The 17,640-nt window shown below is 34.8% G+C and overlaps 1 protein-coding gene across 1 annotated transcript; it reads right to left on the bottom strand.

Annotated features, from left to right (window-relative positions):
* Nucleotides 1-9,231: 9,231 nt before the first annotated feature.
* LOC133323234 (uncharacterized) lies at nt 9,232-9,788 on the bottom strand. The gene is made up of 2 exons (XM_061532191.1): nt 9,471-9,788; nt 9,232-9,417 (listed from the first exon to the last, which is right to left on the bottom strand). Exons 1-2 carry the CDS (start codon nt 9,786-9,788, stop codon nt 9,232-9,234), a joined length of 504 nt encoding a protein of 167 aa, XP_061388175.1.
* Between the last annotated feature and the right edge of the window lie 7,852 nt (nt 9,789-17,640).

Genomic DNA, 17,640 nt, shown 5'->3' on the forward strand with positions numbered 1-17,640 from the left:
TACATTTGAGGCTTACGACCACGACGACGACGACGATGATGACAATCATAAATAAATTTATTTAAAGAATTCCATGAAGAGTGAAAGCAGTGAGGTGAAGTCTGGATTATTTTTTATTTTTATATTTTTTTCAACATTTCTTCATTTATTTATTTTTTTTGGTTTTTGTTGAAAACGCCACACCGCTTAACTATGCGGCACAATGTTGTTGGGCGGAAAACACCAAGCACCACAAAAAAAATGTTTTACAGCAGCAATTTGTGGTCACCGTCAGCGAGAGTTAGTCTGATAAAAAAATCAAAAACGAGACCAAGTGTTAATGTTCGTTATGTGCGACCAGTTGAGAAGGTTATGTTAAAAATTGACAATTTTTGTCGGAGTTTTGAAGACATTATTTAATATTAGTAAGAGTGTTAAGAAACAAGTTGAGAAGAAATTGAAATACTTGGCAGTAGACAAAATTTGAGAAAAATTCATTGATAGATCAAATAGGGACAGGGACATTAAGTCGATAACATTTTCACCACATCCGACAATAGTACGCCGATATCAGTACAAAAATTCAATCGTAACCTACGCTGGTCCAAAAATAAAGATCGTGATGTTCGTCCAAAACAGTAGGGGAGAAAGGGGGCAACTTCGGGAAGGGGCCCCCTTCCGCAATGACGTTTTCGATATAAAGCTCTCACTGTACATCAATTGCTTAGATTCATAGGTATCAAGTATCAAAAGAAATAACTGTCGCAGAATTTGAAATCTCTAGCTAATAAGCTTATTTAGATGCAACGGTTTTTATACCCTACGTCATAGTATGAAGGGTATATTGAGTTTGTTTTTCCGTTTGTAACTCGAAATAATCATTTTCGACCCTACAAAGTATATATTCTTATATGACGATGTAAAAATGACCGGCTGTCTGTTGTAATCACAGTAGCCTTTTTTTGCAAGGATTTGCCTTTTGCCTGCAAGCATGTCAAGTTCGAAGATGGACTATATCGGTCTACGTTTAGGCATAGCTCCCATAAAAGAGTGCCCCCTCCAATTTTCTTCACTTTGGGGTTCTTGTGCGACTTTTTCAATTTTTCAAATAATATATATTGCCTTCTGCCGATTAAAATCCCCATTAAATAGTATTTTAATCGATTTCTTCCATGTTCGTTAATAAACATGATTATTGTGACGTAGGCTTGGAGAATTGGATGACGATCCGGATTTCGATTTCTCCTTAGGTTGTGGTAGAGTTTTTACCGCTCTATTGGGTTCCTCCTAATCATTTTCGACCCTACAAAGTATATATTCTTATATGACGATGTAAACATGGCCGCCTGTCTGTTGTAATCACTGTAGCCTTTTCTGCAAAAATGTGTCTTTTGCCTGCAAGCATGTCAAGCTTGTCGAAGATGGACTATATCGGTCTATGTTTAGACATAGCTCCCTCCAATTTTCTTTACTTTGGGGTTCTTGTGCGACCTTTTCAACCGAATTCGCTGAAATTTGGTACATTGAGTTTCTATTGGGAACCAAATTTCTCCACTAAATATAAATAAAAGTCAAATTTTTCTGGTAGCCCCCATATAAAGGTAACCCTAAATTTTCAGTATTTTGGGGGCTTTGTTGAATGTATCCACTAAAAATTATAAATATAGGGAAATTTTTGCGGGTAGCCCCCATATAAGCGCGATTTTTAAACCCTTCACCACACTGTGGTACAAGGTATTATGCCAGGCAAAAGGAATCGATGTAGACCCATTGTTCCTTTTGAGAATATGCATAAAACCACTTTCTGAGTCGATTTACGCATGTCCGTCCGTCCATATATTTTTGTGAAGAAATTACAGGTCGCATTTATGATCCGATTTGGATGAAATTTTGTACAGTTCACTTATTTGGCCCAAGGACGAACCCTATTGAAATTGTTTGTGCATACAAATTTGCATGAAATATCTATCTAGATCACACATTTAATTTTGTCCTATTCCATCTCAATGGTCCTCCAAAGATTCTTTGTCTGTTCTATCTACAGGTCATTGTATATGTACCCAAAGTATTGAAGAGTATCATATAGTCGGCCCCGTCCGACTTTTGAACTTTCTGTTTTTTTTTTATACCCTTCATAACTATGTTGTCAGGGTATTATAGCTTTGTGCAGCCCCAAAAGTTTGTAACGCCGCGAAATAGACCCACTTTTAAGTATACCGATCGTCATATCTCGACAAGCTGAGTCGATCTAGACATGTGTGTCCGTCCCTCTGTCCATTATAATTTGTAAACACGAAATTTTGTTAAAGATTTGTTTATTTTTGTTAAAGATCGGTTTATATTTAGGGGATGAAGTGGACCAAATACTTAATTTATGTCGTTTTTTTTTTTTGTCGCTCCAGAGTCCGCAATTATGGCCGAAACACCGCAAATTTTTGCATGGAGAAGGGGGTTGGGCCAAAGAATAAGCTTGCCTGTTTTGATAAAAATCGGTCTATATTTAGCAGGTCAAATGGACCCTGACTTTTGTGTGAAAAATGAAAAAATGTGTATTCTATAGCGTATATATTTACCCCTGAAGGACATAGACCTGAAACCCGAGATGTATTCGGATGTGACAGCCGAACATCACAACACAATATTAGTGATATTTCTTGACCTCTAGTCGTTCAGAAGGGTGCAAATATCGCGAAATAATATCAATGCCTATGCTATGAATATAAAACCACAGAATGTTAGATTTTCGTGGAAGTTGTGAAGCGTATCATATGGTCGGCCCCGTCCGACTATACTGCTCCTCTCACTGGTTTTTTTTCTCTTAATTGATGTGGCACCTAAACCTCGAGCTTCTTTCTGAATCCAGTTTTGTGTAAATGGTTTAAAACAGTTTTATGGTCGATTGTTAGCTCCTGGGCGATATTGCAACTGCTAACATGCCGGCCAACTTCGATCATTTTTCCGATTTTATCGACATTTTTAATGAGCGGCCTAATGGATTTCTTTTTCCCCAACCTATTTTTAAATTTACAAAATTTTGACCCTAAGCTACTAAAAGGAGAGGAACGATGGGTCTCATCTTTAAACTAGATTTGAATTTGAAAGAAATATTACAAGTTCAAAATGTAGAGGAGGTACTTGAAGAAAAAATGTAAAGCTTGAATGGAATTTTGGTATTCCTTTCGCTTCGTATTTACAAATTTCCACATTTTAGAAGCTTATGGGGGAGCTACTCGAAGGAGTGGACCTGTATGGCATTATAAAATTATCTTCACCAAAGTTTTGACCATACCAGAAGGAGTGGACCTGACTTGCGCTTGCACAATACGATGGCTATCCAAACTCGGGCTTCTCCTTGGATGCTAAATATTGTTTCTGATATGAATCTCATGGTGTTGGTTGATAGGTAATCAGTTGGTTGGTTGGTTGATAGGTTACCAGTTTCTCTTGGTAATTTATTGTCTATTTATAAACAAGTAAAGAAAGTAGTGAAGTCGGACTTTACGATACCCTTCACCACTTTGTTGTATCCTAACAATTTCATCTCAATGTTCCGTCGAAGGAACATACACATGCCTTTCTGAAACCTATGCTAAATTCAATTTTATTCGGGCAGATATACAATCGTTTGCGTACAATGTGACAATTTTATGGAAATCGATTTATAAACGTAATTCGGTATGCCGCACTGTTAAAAACTTTATCTCAATCAGACATTCGTTCGAAATAAATATATGGAAGCTATGTCTGCATCAGCACCAATTTCATTAAAACGCAACGAGCAAATTTGATAAACATTAGGAGTTTGGTGCGCATATACATATACATAAACCGATTCGAAACTTAGCACACATCATTCTAGAAAATATAAATTTCTAAATCGAAGGATATAAAGGGACGATTTTCACGAGGAACATATATATGGGGATTAGTACACATCATATATCTTTCGACGAAATTTGGCAAGCGTACTTAACTATGACTATAATGATGTACTGATTTCCCACTATGAAATGAATTTCATGATGTTAGTTGATATGTTTTATACCCTCCCCCATAAGGTGGAATGTTTATTAAATTTGTCAGTCAAATGATAATCCAAACACCACACCGTTTTCAGACGTATTTTAAATTAGTACATGTGAATTTCACAATATGTTATGATGGACATCCCTAAATTGATATTCTGGAGAATATTGACCTCTTCTCAAAATTGTTCACTGTTCTGCTTAATTAATTTTTGTTTTGATTGAAAAATTAAAACAAAAAAAAACACAAACAAATAAAATGTATTCAATTTAGCCGAATGTTTTAATAAATTCATTACAATTTCAAAAGGGCAAACAAGTGCAATGAAAATGCACTACATTATATTATTAATAATTTTGATTTTAATAAAAATGGTAAGACATATGAAAACAAAAACTACTAATCCTTCTTAATCCTAAGAATAAACCAAAATTTTAGCACCACACCATTGATATTCGCCTGGAGAAAACAATTTGTGATGCCATCGATCCGGAATTTTGTAAATTCGAAATGTGTGAGGTAAAACCAAATGTCAAAGGTATTCCAACTTTTTCCGGGACGCTAAAACTTCTAAAGGAACCCATACGATCATGTGTGGTAAATACACAATTTTATCATGTTCACGATAAGAATCGTTTACTTGTATCGAATCGAACATGGGATGCATGTCAGCTAATGAAAATGAAACGTAAAAATGCTCCAGCGCAATTTATTTTGAATATTATGAAGGCGTATACAAATATGAATCACACGTGCCCCTTTGAGGTAAGAAATTTAAGTTTTTGTGTGATTTTTTAAAAAATTAATATTTTGTATTTTAGGGACCCCTTGAAATGAGAAACTTCAGTCCTCAAAGAATACCAATACCAGCACCCAATGGTGATTATTTGTTTCGCTTTCAAATTAGGGCCAATGGCAGGGATCGTTTCAGTTTGAAATTTCACATGAAGGTTATGAACTAAAAAATCTTTTATAAACCTAAACATTTATATGTATGTTATTGACCAATTTTTTAATTTTATTAAACAAAGAAGCCCAACAAAAAACATCAATATTTAATAAAAATAAAAATTTATATTTTATCTCAATAGTGTAAAAATTCCACCCCACTATCTCATATCACAACAAATTGTCGTTTTGTTTTTTATTCTCTCCTCATTTTATGAATGAATCTGCTATTTGTAGATGTCAATGAATAAAAATCCGCACGTCTGGCATACTTTTCAATGTAAAAGTGTTTTATTTTCTCCATCGTGTCTCCCTCCACCTGCCGCTCCATTGCTCTCTCTCGCCAATCGTACAAAATAGTAATTGTCGTCACTGGTTTCACTGTCGGTTATTGGTGTCATTGGACAAGTTGAATTGTTCCAGCCGGTATTGAGATGCCAGCTGGTGAAATACAACCATTAGTACGAATGCCGACTATAAAGCCGGTAATGGATGGATGTTCATTGAATAAAAAAATATACAATTTTACTTTCATAATTCAAGCGTAGCAATCGTCAGGTTATTGTCAATTGTTCTGAACGAATCAGTCATTTGTTTTGTTTCTTATCTTATAAATAGGTGCTCGTTATTGTTAATATTTTGAAAAGCGAAAGAAAACTAAATAATTTGACGATATAGAGGAAATGTTCTACCTTATAAAGATTTTATAAAAACGACGGTTACTATGTATGTATATTTCTAGCCTGATAATGAAAATAGGAATATTTATTATTAACAAGAAAAAATGGCGAGCGACGCTCCGCCATGATGTGGACATTCAAAATATCAACTACTCTCAGGAGAAAACGAAAAACCAAACTACGAAAACTCTGGTGGAAACAATTTGGGCTAGAACCTTGAGCGTACCGACAATGACTCGAGATCTTTGAATGGGGGCTATGTAGTGGCAAGGATACATCTCTCTAACTACCATTATTATTAACAAGATTTCAGGCACATACTTAAATAAAATACCAATCTATACTAATAAAAGAGTGAAGTGATTGACTGACTTAACGATTCATCAACGCCCAGACTAAACGGCTGAAGCTAGAATTTGAAATTTTGGGTGAGGGTCACTCTTGGTCCAAAGGTGACAGATAAGGCTGGGTTTTTGAAAATTCGTACTTGAACGGTACGAAAAGTACTAGATGTGATACCATTTGTATTTGGCGAACCGGGGGAGCTAGAACTCTTAAATTTTAAATGAGGGTCACTGATTGAGTGTAAAAGAGATATAATAAAGGAGTTTTTGGACATTTGAACTATAAGTATGGGAAAAGTACTAGAATGTACTAAATTTGGTACAATTTCGTAGCGTGTGAATGGATAGAGACAAAATCTTGAAATTTGGAATTCGAATTAGAGTTGAGATGTAGGGTATATTTAAGGAGATGATTTTGAAAGCGTGTACTCATGTATACGAAAAGTACTATATTTGGTACAAATTTAATTTGGAGATACAAATCGAGCTGGAATCCTAAAATTTGAAATTAACATTATCGTCGGAGTGTAGGACTGGGATATGTACGTAGTTTTGGAAATTTGTTACTTATGTGTACGAAAAGTACTAAATCGTACTATAATTGGTACAATTTGGATTTGGGTGAACCGATAGAGCGGGAACAATGAAATTTGGAGTCAGAATAACTGTAGGGGTGTAGCATTGAGGTTAATACTTATGGGTACTAAATGATACTAAATTTGGTACAATTTGAATGTTAGGTGAACCAATAGAGCTAGAATCATGAAATTTGAAGTCAGGATCACTGTTCGGGTGTAAGTTTAAGATATGTAGGAAGTTTTAGAAATTTGTACTAATGTGTACTAAATTTCGTACAATTTGAATTGTGAGTGAACCGATAGAGTTGAAATCCTGAAACTTGGATTTAGGATCACTGTAAGGGTGTAGGATTGGGGTTTGTAGAAAGTTTGGGAAATTGGTACTACTGTGTAATAAATTTGATGCAATTTGAATTGTGGGTGAACCGATAGAGTTGGAATTCTGAAATTTGGATTTAGGATCACTGTGGGGGTTTAGGATTGGGGTATGTAGGAAGTTTTTTTTAAATTTGGTACTACTGTATACCAAATTTGGTACAATTTGAATTGTGGGTGAATCGAAAGAGTTAGAATCCTGAAACATGGATTTAGGATCACTGTGGGGGTGTAGGATGGGGGTATGTAGGAAGTATGAGAAATTGGTACTGCTGTGTACTAAATTTGGTACAAGTTGAATTGTGAGTGAGTCGATAGATTTGGAATCCTGGAACTTGGTGTTAGGATCACTGTGGGGGTGCAGAATAGGGTTAAGTAGGATGTTTTGGAAATTCCTACTACTGGATACTAAATTCGGTCCAATTTGCATTGTGGGTGAACCGATAGAGTTGGAATCCTGAAATTTGAATTTGGAATCATTGCGAGAGTGTAGAATCGGGGTAAGCAGGAAGTTTTGTTGGATGCTTGAAGTGGGTATGTATGGAAATAATGTGTGTTAAATGGAACTAAATTTGGTAAAATTTAGAGCTCGAATCATGAAATTTGGTACTAAATTGTACTCAAATTTAATTTATTGGCGATTTTAATGTGTGGATTGCTTAGTTTTTCTGACATATGCAATTTTCTATAAAAGTAAAATAATATGCTAGTACATGTTTAAATATTTCCCACATTGGCTAACGAAGTAGCGGGCATATGCTAGTTGGTTATATAAATACAGTTTGTAAGGTACACCAAAATTGCTAACAATTGGACGAAGATATATATGGGAGATATATCTTAAACTTGACACACGTTAGGCTATCCTAAATTCAGTGTGTCGTGCAAAATTTCGTGCCAATCGGCCTAGAGTAGTGCCATATATCAACGATTTTGCATAATGTATTCATAATAATTGGCCAAATAAGGCTTTGTGTACATGTAAGAGTTTAAATAAAAAAAATAAAAAAAAAATTGACTCTTCGGTGAACCATTTGCAAAAAATCGGACGAAAATATATATGGGAGCTATATCTAAATCAGAACCAAATCCAATAAAACTTGTCACACGTTAGAATATTCTAACTTCATTACGTTGTGCAAAATTTCGTGCCTATCCTCCTAAATTTGACTCCTTGGTGCACCATATATATTTATTTACTAAAAATCGGGCGAAAATATATGTGGAAGCTATATCTAAATCTGAACCGATTTTCACCAATTTCACTAGGGATTGTCCTTGGTACAAATAAATTATCTGTGCCAAATTTTATCTTATACAGACAATAAAAGCGTCCTGTTCGTCCCAAGGACCATAACCAAAATTGGTGAAAATCGGTTCAGAATAAGTTATAGTATAATGGTGCACCAACCTCCCAGGGTTTATCCGATTGAGACGAAATTTTGCATATCGCGTTGAATTAAATCTAGAATAACATGCGTTAAATTTTTGAGAAATTTGTTCAGATTTAGATATAGTTCCCATATATTTTTTGTCCAATTTTATGTAAATGGTGCAAAAACCTCCCAAGATTCTTTCGAATGAGACGAAATTTTGCATATCGCATTGAATTGAGTCTATAATAACTTTAAATTTTATAGAAATCAGTTCAGATTTAGATATAGCTCCCATATATATTTTCGTACGATTTTATGTAAACAGTTGACGTTACACCCTACGTTTGTCTATTTGAAATTAAATTTTGGATAATATATATAATTAAGATTAGAATAAAAAGTGTGAAGTTTCATTGAAGTCGGATCAGATATAGATAAAACCAAAAAAGCTAACGCTATATTGGTCAGATTAATTAGTACAAACGCCCAATATTATCCTAAAACAATATGTTTGGTTGGATCTCATTTACATGTACTTTAAATATCTTCTCAACTCATTTTTTTTTTTTAATTTTTCTGCTCTTACTGCTCAAATTTCATTTGAAAATCAGATGATTTTTTATTATTGGCGCACATTTACACCAAATTTTATCATCTCTGTATATTACATTGTTCAATCTCTTCCTTATCTCCAATAGTAGTAGTAAAATGCTTTGTAACTTTATTACAGGAATTTAGAAGCTAATTGCCTTACTGTATCTACGAGTTTTAAGTTCTTCTCTAATGCTCGATACGATATTTAGTACTTCTTGCGCTATTTCCCAAAAACTAGCCAACACTACATAAACACAATAAGTGACCAAATATTAATGCAAATGATACCTTATATAGTATCCTAAAACAATTAATTATTTAATAAATTAATTTATTTCAATTTCCTCCTGCGATGTTTTTCACTATTCCTGGCTTCAATATAAGAAGTTGTCAATATTTTCAATCCTACTGTATTTCGGGTCGTTAACATATACACACTGTCAAACGTTCCGCTGGGTAAATAGGGTGGAAACATATCCTCATTGTAGTGTAAATTTAATATTGAAATTACAGTACCCTAAAAGAAAATAAGAATATTAAAATATTACAAATTAAACAAAGCGTAATTACCTTCTTCAATGGACATCGTTTGGGTAGATTTATTACACACTTACGAATTTCTTTCATGACAATATCAAATATGGGATTACTTTTACCCAACGAATTATCCAACATAGCACATCCATTTATGGTTATATTATACATCTGCCACTGTTTGCCATTACGTCTACGCGATAGAATCCGATTTGATATTTCGAACTCCTGCACATCTTCGGCAAGGGAAAATGAACCATTTATGGCATTATGTTTATTATAGTTGATTAATTTCAGCGTTACATTTTCTATGAATTTCGGATTATGTTCGGTGGTTAATTTGTCGTAATTCATATAGAAGGAACGCTTTTATAAATACAAATTAGATTATTATATTTAAATTGCAAAAAATACACATTTTATATATACCGATCCTGAAGTAATTGTAGTGAAATTAAATATAAAGAAAATATTTAAAATCCAAAGGTTGTTACAATCCATTCTTTTTTCAAACAAATAATATTTCAGACAACATAAATTTGATGGAATAAAACAAGAAAAAGCTAATAATATTGCTGCGGATCATTAATCGAAAATTGTTTAATAATTTGTAATTATTTTATATACCTGATACAGCGCATTATAGTAATTAGTTAATGTGGAAAATGTAATAGAGGAGATTTGTGTGGAAAATTTGGAATGCACATCATGACACCATGATAATCAGTGAAAGTATAATGACAATGTTCATCAGAATGACGAATATGGCTATATTGGTCTATTGGTCTTTGGAAAAACATTCCTTAACCCAGTAAGGAAAATAGCAAAGTCGGACTGGGCCGACTATATGATACCCTTCACCACATTGGTTATACCTTTGGACCCAATCTTTGGGTCTTTAGTGCACAATTAAATTAAATCGGTCGAAAAATAAACGAGCTATATCTAAATCTAAACCGATTTTCACAAAACTTAGCACACATCATTCCGGACCTAATTCAGTACCCTATGCCAAATTTCGTGCAAATCGAAAGATGTATAGGGACTTTGGAGACCCATTTACCTTAGATCGGACGGAAATATATATGGGAGCTATATATAAATCTGACCCGATTTTCTCGAAAATTGGCACACGTTATTCTAGACTCATTTCAGTACACTATGCAACATTTCGTGCAAATCGAAAGATATATAAGGTCTTTGGGGTACTTTACATAAAATCGGACAAAACTATATATGGGAGCTGTATCTAAATCTGAACCGATTTTCACGAAACATAGCACAAAATATTCTGAACCTAATTCATTACGCTATACCAAATTTCTGCAAAAGAAACCATATATATATCATTTCCTTTTGCCTGTTAAAAACGAAATTATATATGGTTGGAAAAAATATTCGATTTTGGAAAAAAAAAAAATCCACACCTATTCTGGAAAAATATTCTGTGTAAAATTCCACGCCTATTGTTGTAGGTCGTTTGGAAAAATATTCTTTAAAAAATCCACGCCTATTGTTGTATTGGAAAAATATCTTTAAAAAATCCACGCCTATTGTTGTAGGGGTCGTTTGGAAAAATATTCTTTAAAAAATCCACGCCTATTGTTGTAGGGGAAAAATCATAAAAAATGGAAAAATATTCTTTAAAAAATCCACGCCTATTGTTGTAGGGGTCGTTTGGAAAAATATTCTTTAAAAAATCCACGCCTATTGTTGTAGGGGTCGTTTGGAAAAATATTCTTTAAAAAATCCACGCCTATTGTTGTAGGGGTCGTTTGGAAAAATATTCTTTAAAAAATCCACGCCTATTGTTGTAGGGGTCGTTTGGAAAAATATTCTTTAAAAAATCCACGCCTATTGTTGTAGGGGTCGTTTGGAAAAATATTCTTTAAAAAATCCACGCCTATTGTTGTAGGGGTCGTTTGGAAAAATATTCTTTAAAAAATCCACGCCTATTGTTGTAGGGGTCGTTTGGAAAAATATTCTTTAAAAAATCCACGCCTATTGTTGTAGGGGTCGTTTGGAAAAATATTCTTTAAAAAATCCACGCCTATTGTTGTAGGGGTCGTTTGGAAAAATATTCTTTAAAAAATCCACGCCTATTGTTGTAGGGGTCGTTTGGAAAAATATTCTTTAAAAAATCCACGCCTATTGTTGTAGGGGTCGTTTGGAAAAATATTCTTTAAAAAATCCACGCCTATTGTTGTAGGGGTCGTTTGGAAAAATATTCTTTAAAAAATCCACGCCTATTGTTGTAGGGGTCGTTTGGAAAAATATTCTTTAAAAAATCCACGCCTATTGTTGTAGGGGTCGTTTGGAAAAATATTCTTTAAAAAATCCACGCCTATTGTTGTAGGGGTCGTTTGGAAAAATATTCTTTAAAAAATCCACGCCTATTGTTGTAGGGGTCGTTTGGAAAAATATTCTTTAAAAAATCCACGCCTATTGTTGTAGGGGTCGTTTGGAAAAATATTCTTTAAAAAATCCACGCCTATTGTTGTAGGGGTCGCCTATTGTTGTAGGGGTCGTTTGGAAAAATATTCTTTAAAAAATCCACGCCTATTGTTGTAGGGGTCGTTTGGAAAAATATTCTTTAAAAAATCCACGCCTATTGTTGTAGGGGTCGTTTGGAAAAATATTCTTTAAAAAATCCACGCCTATTGTTGTAGGGGTCGTTTGGAAAAATATTCTTTAAAAAATCCACGCCTATTGTTGTAGGGGTCGTTTGGAAAAATATTCTTTAAAAAATCCACGCCTATTGTTGTAGGGGTCGTTTGGAAAAATATTCTTTAAAAAATCCACGCCTATTGTTGTAGGGGTCGTTTGGAAAAATATTCTTTAAAAAATCCACGCCTATTGTTGTAGGGGTCGTTTGGAAAAATATTCTTTAAAAAATCCACGCCTATTGTTGTAGGGGTCGTTTGGAAAAATATTCTTTAAAAAATCCACGCCTCAGCTCGGTTCTGATAGTCTTTGGAAAAATATTCTTTAAAAAATCCACGCCTCAGCTCGGTTCTGATAGTCTTTGGAAAAATATTCTTTAAAAAATCCACGCCTCTTGTTGTAGGGGTCGTTTGGAAAATATTTGTGGTTGATTGTTGGTTTTTATCTGTCTGTCTAATTGCACGCGATTGCCTTGAACTCTTGTTTGAATTTTTACACCTTACCTTACCTTACCAGTAATATGACGGACAATTATTAAAAAAAAAAAAAAAAAACTGTTAAAAGATTGTTTTTCCATATGAATGCTATGACCAATGATGTACTCACTAATATTTGAAATAAATATTGTAAATAACAAAAAATGTTTGACTTCATATATAGATGTCTTTAAATTTTATATCCATTTTCATTGATATTTGACGCCATTAAAAACATTGGTGTTAATATATTTTTTTTTGTATGGCTGTTAACACCGAACGAAGATTTGCCAAAAAAAATAATTGGAAAAACATTACATTTGACACTAAAATGGTGTTTAGAGCGTCTGTTTTAAGTCATTGGTTTTATGTTCGAAGTAGCTAGAAGCCACTTATCGGAAATTGAAAAAAATCAAATACTGACATTTGTAGTTATTTATTACACATGCTTAGTTATTTTGGAGGTTACGGGTAAGGTGGTGATGCTATTGGGTTTATAATCGGATTGGTAACACTTATAGGGAAGTTTTTTTGGAGTCAGGGTTTGAAATGCGTAGAATTTGTTTATTTTATGAATTGATTATGAAAAAGGGTATACAGCTAATCCATTAATATAATGTTGTGAAGAGCGGTTAATATTTAGGTTATACAAGGCTTAATATAAATATTTCTGACTAACACTAGTGCTTCTTCTTTGGTTATCGTTTCGGTGCGTTGGAACTCGTTCCCCTGGTTTTGGTACAACTGGTGGCTGTAATCAGCATATAGTTATAGATAGAGTTGGGTAGTTCCGGAATGAACTAGTTCATTGGAACTATTCCGAGAAAGGAACGGTCGGAACTAGTTCCAGCTCTTTAATTAATATAGTTCCTTTTTCTGATCCCGTTCTTTTCCTTTTTTGCTCGTTCTTGTTTTCTAATCTCGCTCCTTTATTCCCATACTCTTCATTCGTTCGTATTTCAAATATTTAAATCTTATTTTTACTATGTAGGAGTCGGAACTATATGGAGCAAAGGAACTGTATGGAGTAAAGGAACTATATGGATCAAAGGAACTATATGGAAACAAAAACAAAAAAAAAAATCGAAAAAAAGAACAATGAAAGAGAGAGATTCAAAGGAACTATGTAGGAGTCGGAACTATATGGAGCAAAGGAACTATATGTAGTAAAGGAACCATATGGAGCAAGAGAACTATATTAAGGTACTAGTTCCATTTTAAAAAAGGAACGAGAAAGATCGATCCGCTAAGTGAACTAGATTACCCAACTCTAGTTATAGATAGTAAGCCCTGTTATGGCTACAAGTTGTACACTCGGAGGCAGGAGGCGAACAACTCGCAGGAAACGAACGAGCCGCGAAAGCAAACTTGTCGTGGAAAATGAATCCCATTCGCACACTAGTGGCAGAAGCGAACGAATTGTTATAAGGGACTACGACTGCGGACACTTCCACAAGTCAATTTCGTACTTGGTCTAACTCCAGCAATCGACTATTTCTGCCGGTGAAAACTCAAATACTTATGTGTACGACAACACAAAGTGACTGAGAATTACTTTCCCATATTTCAATTTTATTTTCATAGGTCTTCATTGAAGTCTAGTTTTTATGTAGGTATGGGGGTATATATGAAGTTGGGAAAAAGAAATCCATTATTTTTTTCGATAAAAAAATTTCAGATTTATGCTCGTTGAAAGGGTGACATTTCACAGTAAGAAAAATATTTTGCTGTTTTGGGGCATTCAGTTGTGAGTTACAGGGTGTTAACCAGTGAGCGAAGCAGTATAGTCGGACGGAGTCGACCATATGATACCCTACACAACTTCCACGGAACTTTAAATTTCTGCAGATTTTTATTCCGAGCTTGGGCTACATTTCGCGATATTTGCATAGACTTGATCGAATACAGATCAACAAATATTACTAATATTCAGTACAGCCCTAACTACTTGTCCATATTCCCTTCACCGTGGGTTGTGTTGTGATGATCGGCTTTCAATTATGGCCTATAGATCGACTCGAAAAAACACAACAAATTAAGTTTTTGGTCATTTTCATCCAAATATTATTACTCCTCTTCGATGTACTATAAACTTCTCGGGTCTATGACCTCCAGGAGTAAATATATACGCAAATTTTGTCACAAGTCAGAGTCCACTTGACCCGCTAAATATTGACCGGTCTTTATCAAAACAGACATGCTTATTCTTTAACCCGATCCTCTTCTCTATGCAAAAATTTGCGGTGTTTGGGCCATAATTGCGGCCTCTGGAGCTATCAGAAAAACAACAAAAATAAAGTTTTTGGTCCATTTCATCCCCTAAATATCAACCGATCTTTACCAAAAACAATAGGGGTCTTCATTGGACAGACCCGATCTTATATGTACAATTTCGTGAAGATTGGTCAATAACTGTGGCCTGTATCGTGTTTACAAAACATAATGGACAGACGGACACACATGTCTAGATCGACTCAGCTAGTCGACATATGACGATCGGTATACTTAAAGGTGGGTCTAGGACCAATATTTCGCGGCGTTACAAACTCTTGGGGCTGCACAAAGCTATAATACCCTGACAACATAGTTGTGTAGGGTATAAAAATGGAAGTGAACAAAGATAAAATCCGGAACATTTTACAGCCAAGCGACTAAATGTTGTGAATGGTTTTACAGCCAATTATTGGCTTCGTAGAAGTCCTGCTTTTTATTTGCAAAAAAACTCCTAGATATCTATTTTTTATCATTAAAGAAATTTTGCAATAAAAGAAAAATATGATAATCGATTGCTGCCAAGTCCGGACTGTATGGCCGATGCATTAAAACTTCCCAATCAAGCTCCCGAAGTTTCTGGCGAGTCACTGTTAAGGTGTGTGCAGGGATGGTCCGTCAGAAATAGTGACGTAAATGACATAAATACATACGTCAAAAACGTCGGAAACCCACCAAAATCCATTATTAGGTTTTTGACAAAATAACTATTTCCATTAATCAATTTGGAAATTACGTATGCTTCACTTAAATCCATTATAAAATTCAAAATTTTCTTCTTCCAAAAATTTAGAATTTTTTATCAGTCCTAGTAAGGAATAGTCAGATATATGTAATAATAATATATATTCTTGAAAATAACAGTATATTGTAATAATATTCAAATAAATTACGTTAACTACATTTATTACAGTTTATACAGGTATATGACGTTTTCGACAGTCAAAAACCTAAAAATTCGTCACATGGACCATCCCTGAGTGTGTGGCCTAATAAATAATCCTCTTCCAGTCCCACCTAATGCATAGCAGAACCTTCCTGGCCGTTAGTCCTAGTTTGGCCCCCATTTGAATTGCTTCACCGCTATTTGACCACAATCGTTTTCGCACAGGGTTATCGTATGTGAACCATTTCTCATCTCCAGTCACCTTCGCATTCCGTTTAGGCAAGGCTTAGCAGATGGAAGCTCGATTCATCCTTTTTGTCTGTTTATTGGTGTGCCACCCAAACATCGAGCTTTTTTATGAATCCAGTTTTATGTTAATTCCCCAATATGTGGAACAAAAATAAGTAGGAACGTCGTTAAATTCAACCGGGCCGATTCACGATTCAAAAACATACCCTATGTCCCGAAATACTACTCTATGGGGCTACACCGAAACAGGTACCATTCTTCTTGTTAATTTTTGTAGAGAGCCTAAATTCATCAAAATACCGAATAAGGAGATACCGCTCTGACCCTCTATGTATTGCTCGATTAATATAAAAACAACAACTATACTTATTCGTTGACCAGGTCCCGAACCCCATGTAAAATTCGATGAGATAAATTGTTAGTAATTCACCTGTTGTCGGAATTTTTCTACTTCCTTTGTCGCCGTCTTGATGTATCGTGAGCGAGAATGACTTTCATTCAGTGACTGTGCGTGTCCTTGATATTTGTCTCGGGTACCAGGTGACTTATTGTGGATTTAAGTGTTTGGTCCGATAGGAAAATTATTCTCGAATTTGTCTATTCTCTATTTGTCTACACATCTGTTATGTGGAAATATTAGACATATTGTAGATACATTGTGGAGATATTACATACAAATGGTAGTTTCGGTTGCGGAAACGTGCAGAGGTTTGTTGGGTTGGGAAGGAAGGTGGCATGTCTGACAATGTTGGAAGATTTTAGTAGTAGTTTTGTTCCCCCCAATCATTGCATTGTAGACCAAATTTTTTCGGTAGCTGATAGTTTGGTGTTGGTCACTTGGGGTTCATCGTGCTGGCTGTGGTTTATACTCAAATCTTCGGTAGAGTTTAGACATGGCTACATCCTGCCGGACCCAGAGAAAGCAGGTGAAACCAGATCCTCATCCAAGGAGGTGATCATGTCAAAATGCGTGTGATCAATTTGTACCTGCGCTTCGGTGTGCGAGTTTTTATGGAAGAGTTCTATTGACTGCTGTTTGAAGCACCGTGGCATTAGACCGGAAGATACAAACCCACAAAGCAAAAGCATCTTTCTGGGTCTTCGAACGAAAAAAATTTCATTGAAGATGAATCAGTGACATTGGTTTAAACTAAATCGGCCAAAAAATATGCCGTACAGGCCTGACTTGACAATCAGTGACCTTTATTTATTACTATTCATACATTTTTTAACATTATTCAAAGTTTCGATCAATATCGATGCTTCATTTCCTGCATAAACGACAAATTTGAAAATCTTGAGGCGCCAGAAGTAGTTGACCAATAGGCTTCATCTTCAGAAAATATTAAGGAAGTTTCGATAATTTGTATATTTCGTTCGCAAGGCATTTTTCTTCAAACTGTTGACTATACTATGGGTGAGATACCAGAAGAAGTAAATTGACATCTTCATTTTCGATCTTGATCGACATTTGGAAAGAATATTGATTCCAAATTGTATTTGGCCCCAATGACACCATTAGCTTTTAAACAGGTTTGGAATAGAAATATCTGAATTTGGGTTAGCTGTTTTGACTCCGTAGTCAGAAGGGGGAAATTCGGGTTAAAGTAGGGGAAATTCGGGTTAAAGAGAGCCACAATAAAAGGTTTCATAATGGTCA

Source organism: Musca vetustissima, unplaced genomic scaffold, assembly GCF_032173495.1.
Source record: "Musca vetustissima isolate MV318-11 ecotype Yass unplaced genomic scaffold, APGP_CSIRO_Mvet_v1 utg2556, whole genome shotgun sequence".
Lineage (NCBI taxonomy): Eukaryota > Metazoa > Arthropoda > Insecta > Diptera > Muscidae > Musca > Musca vetustissima.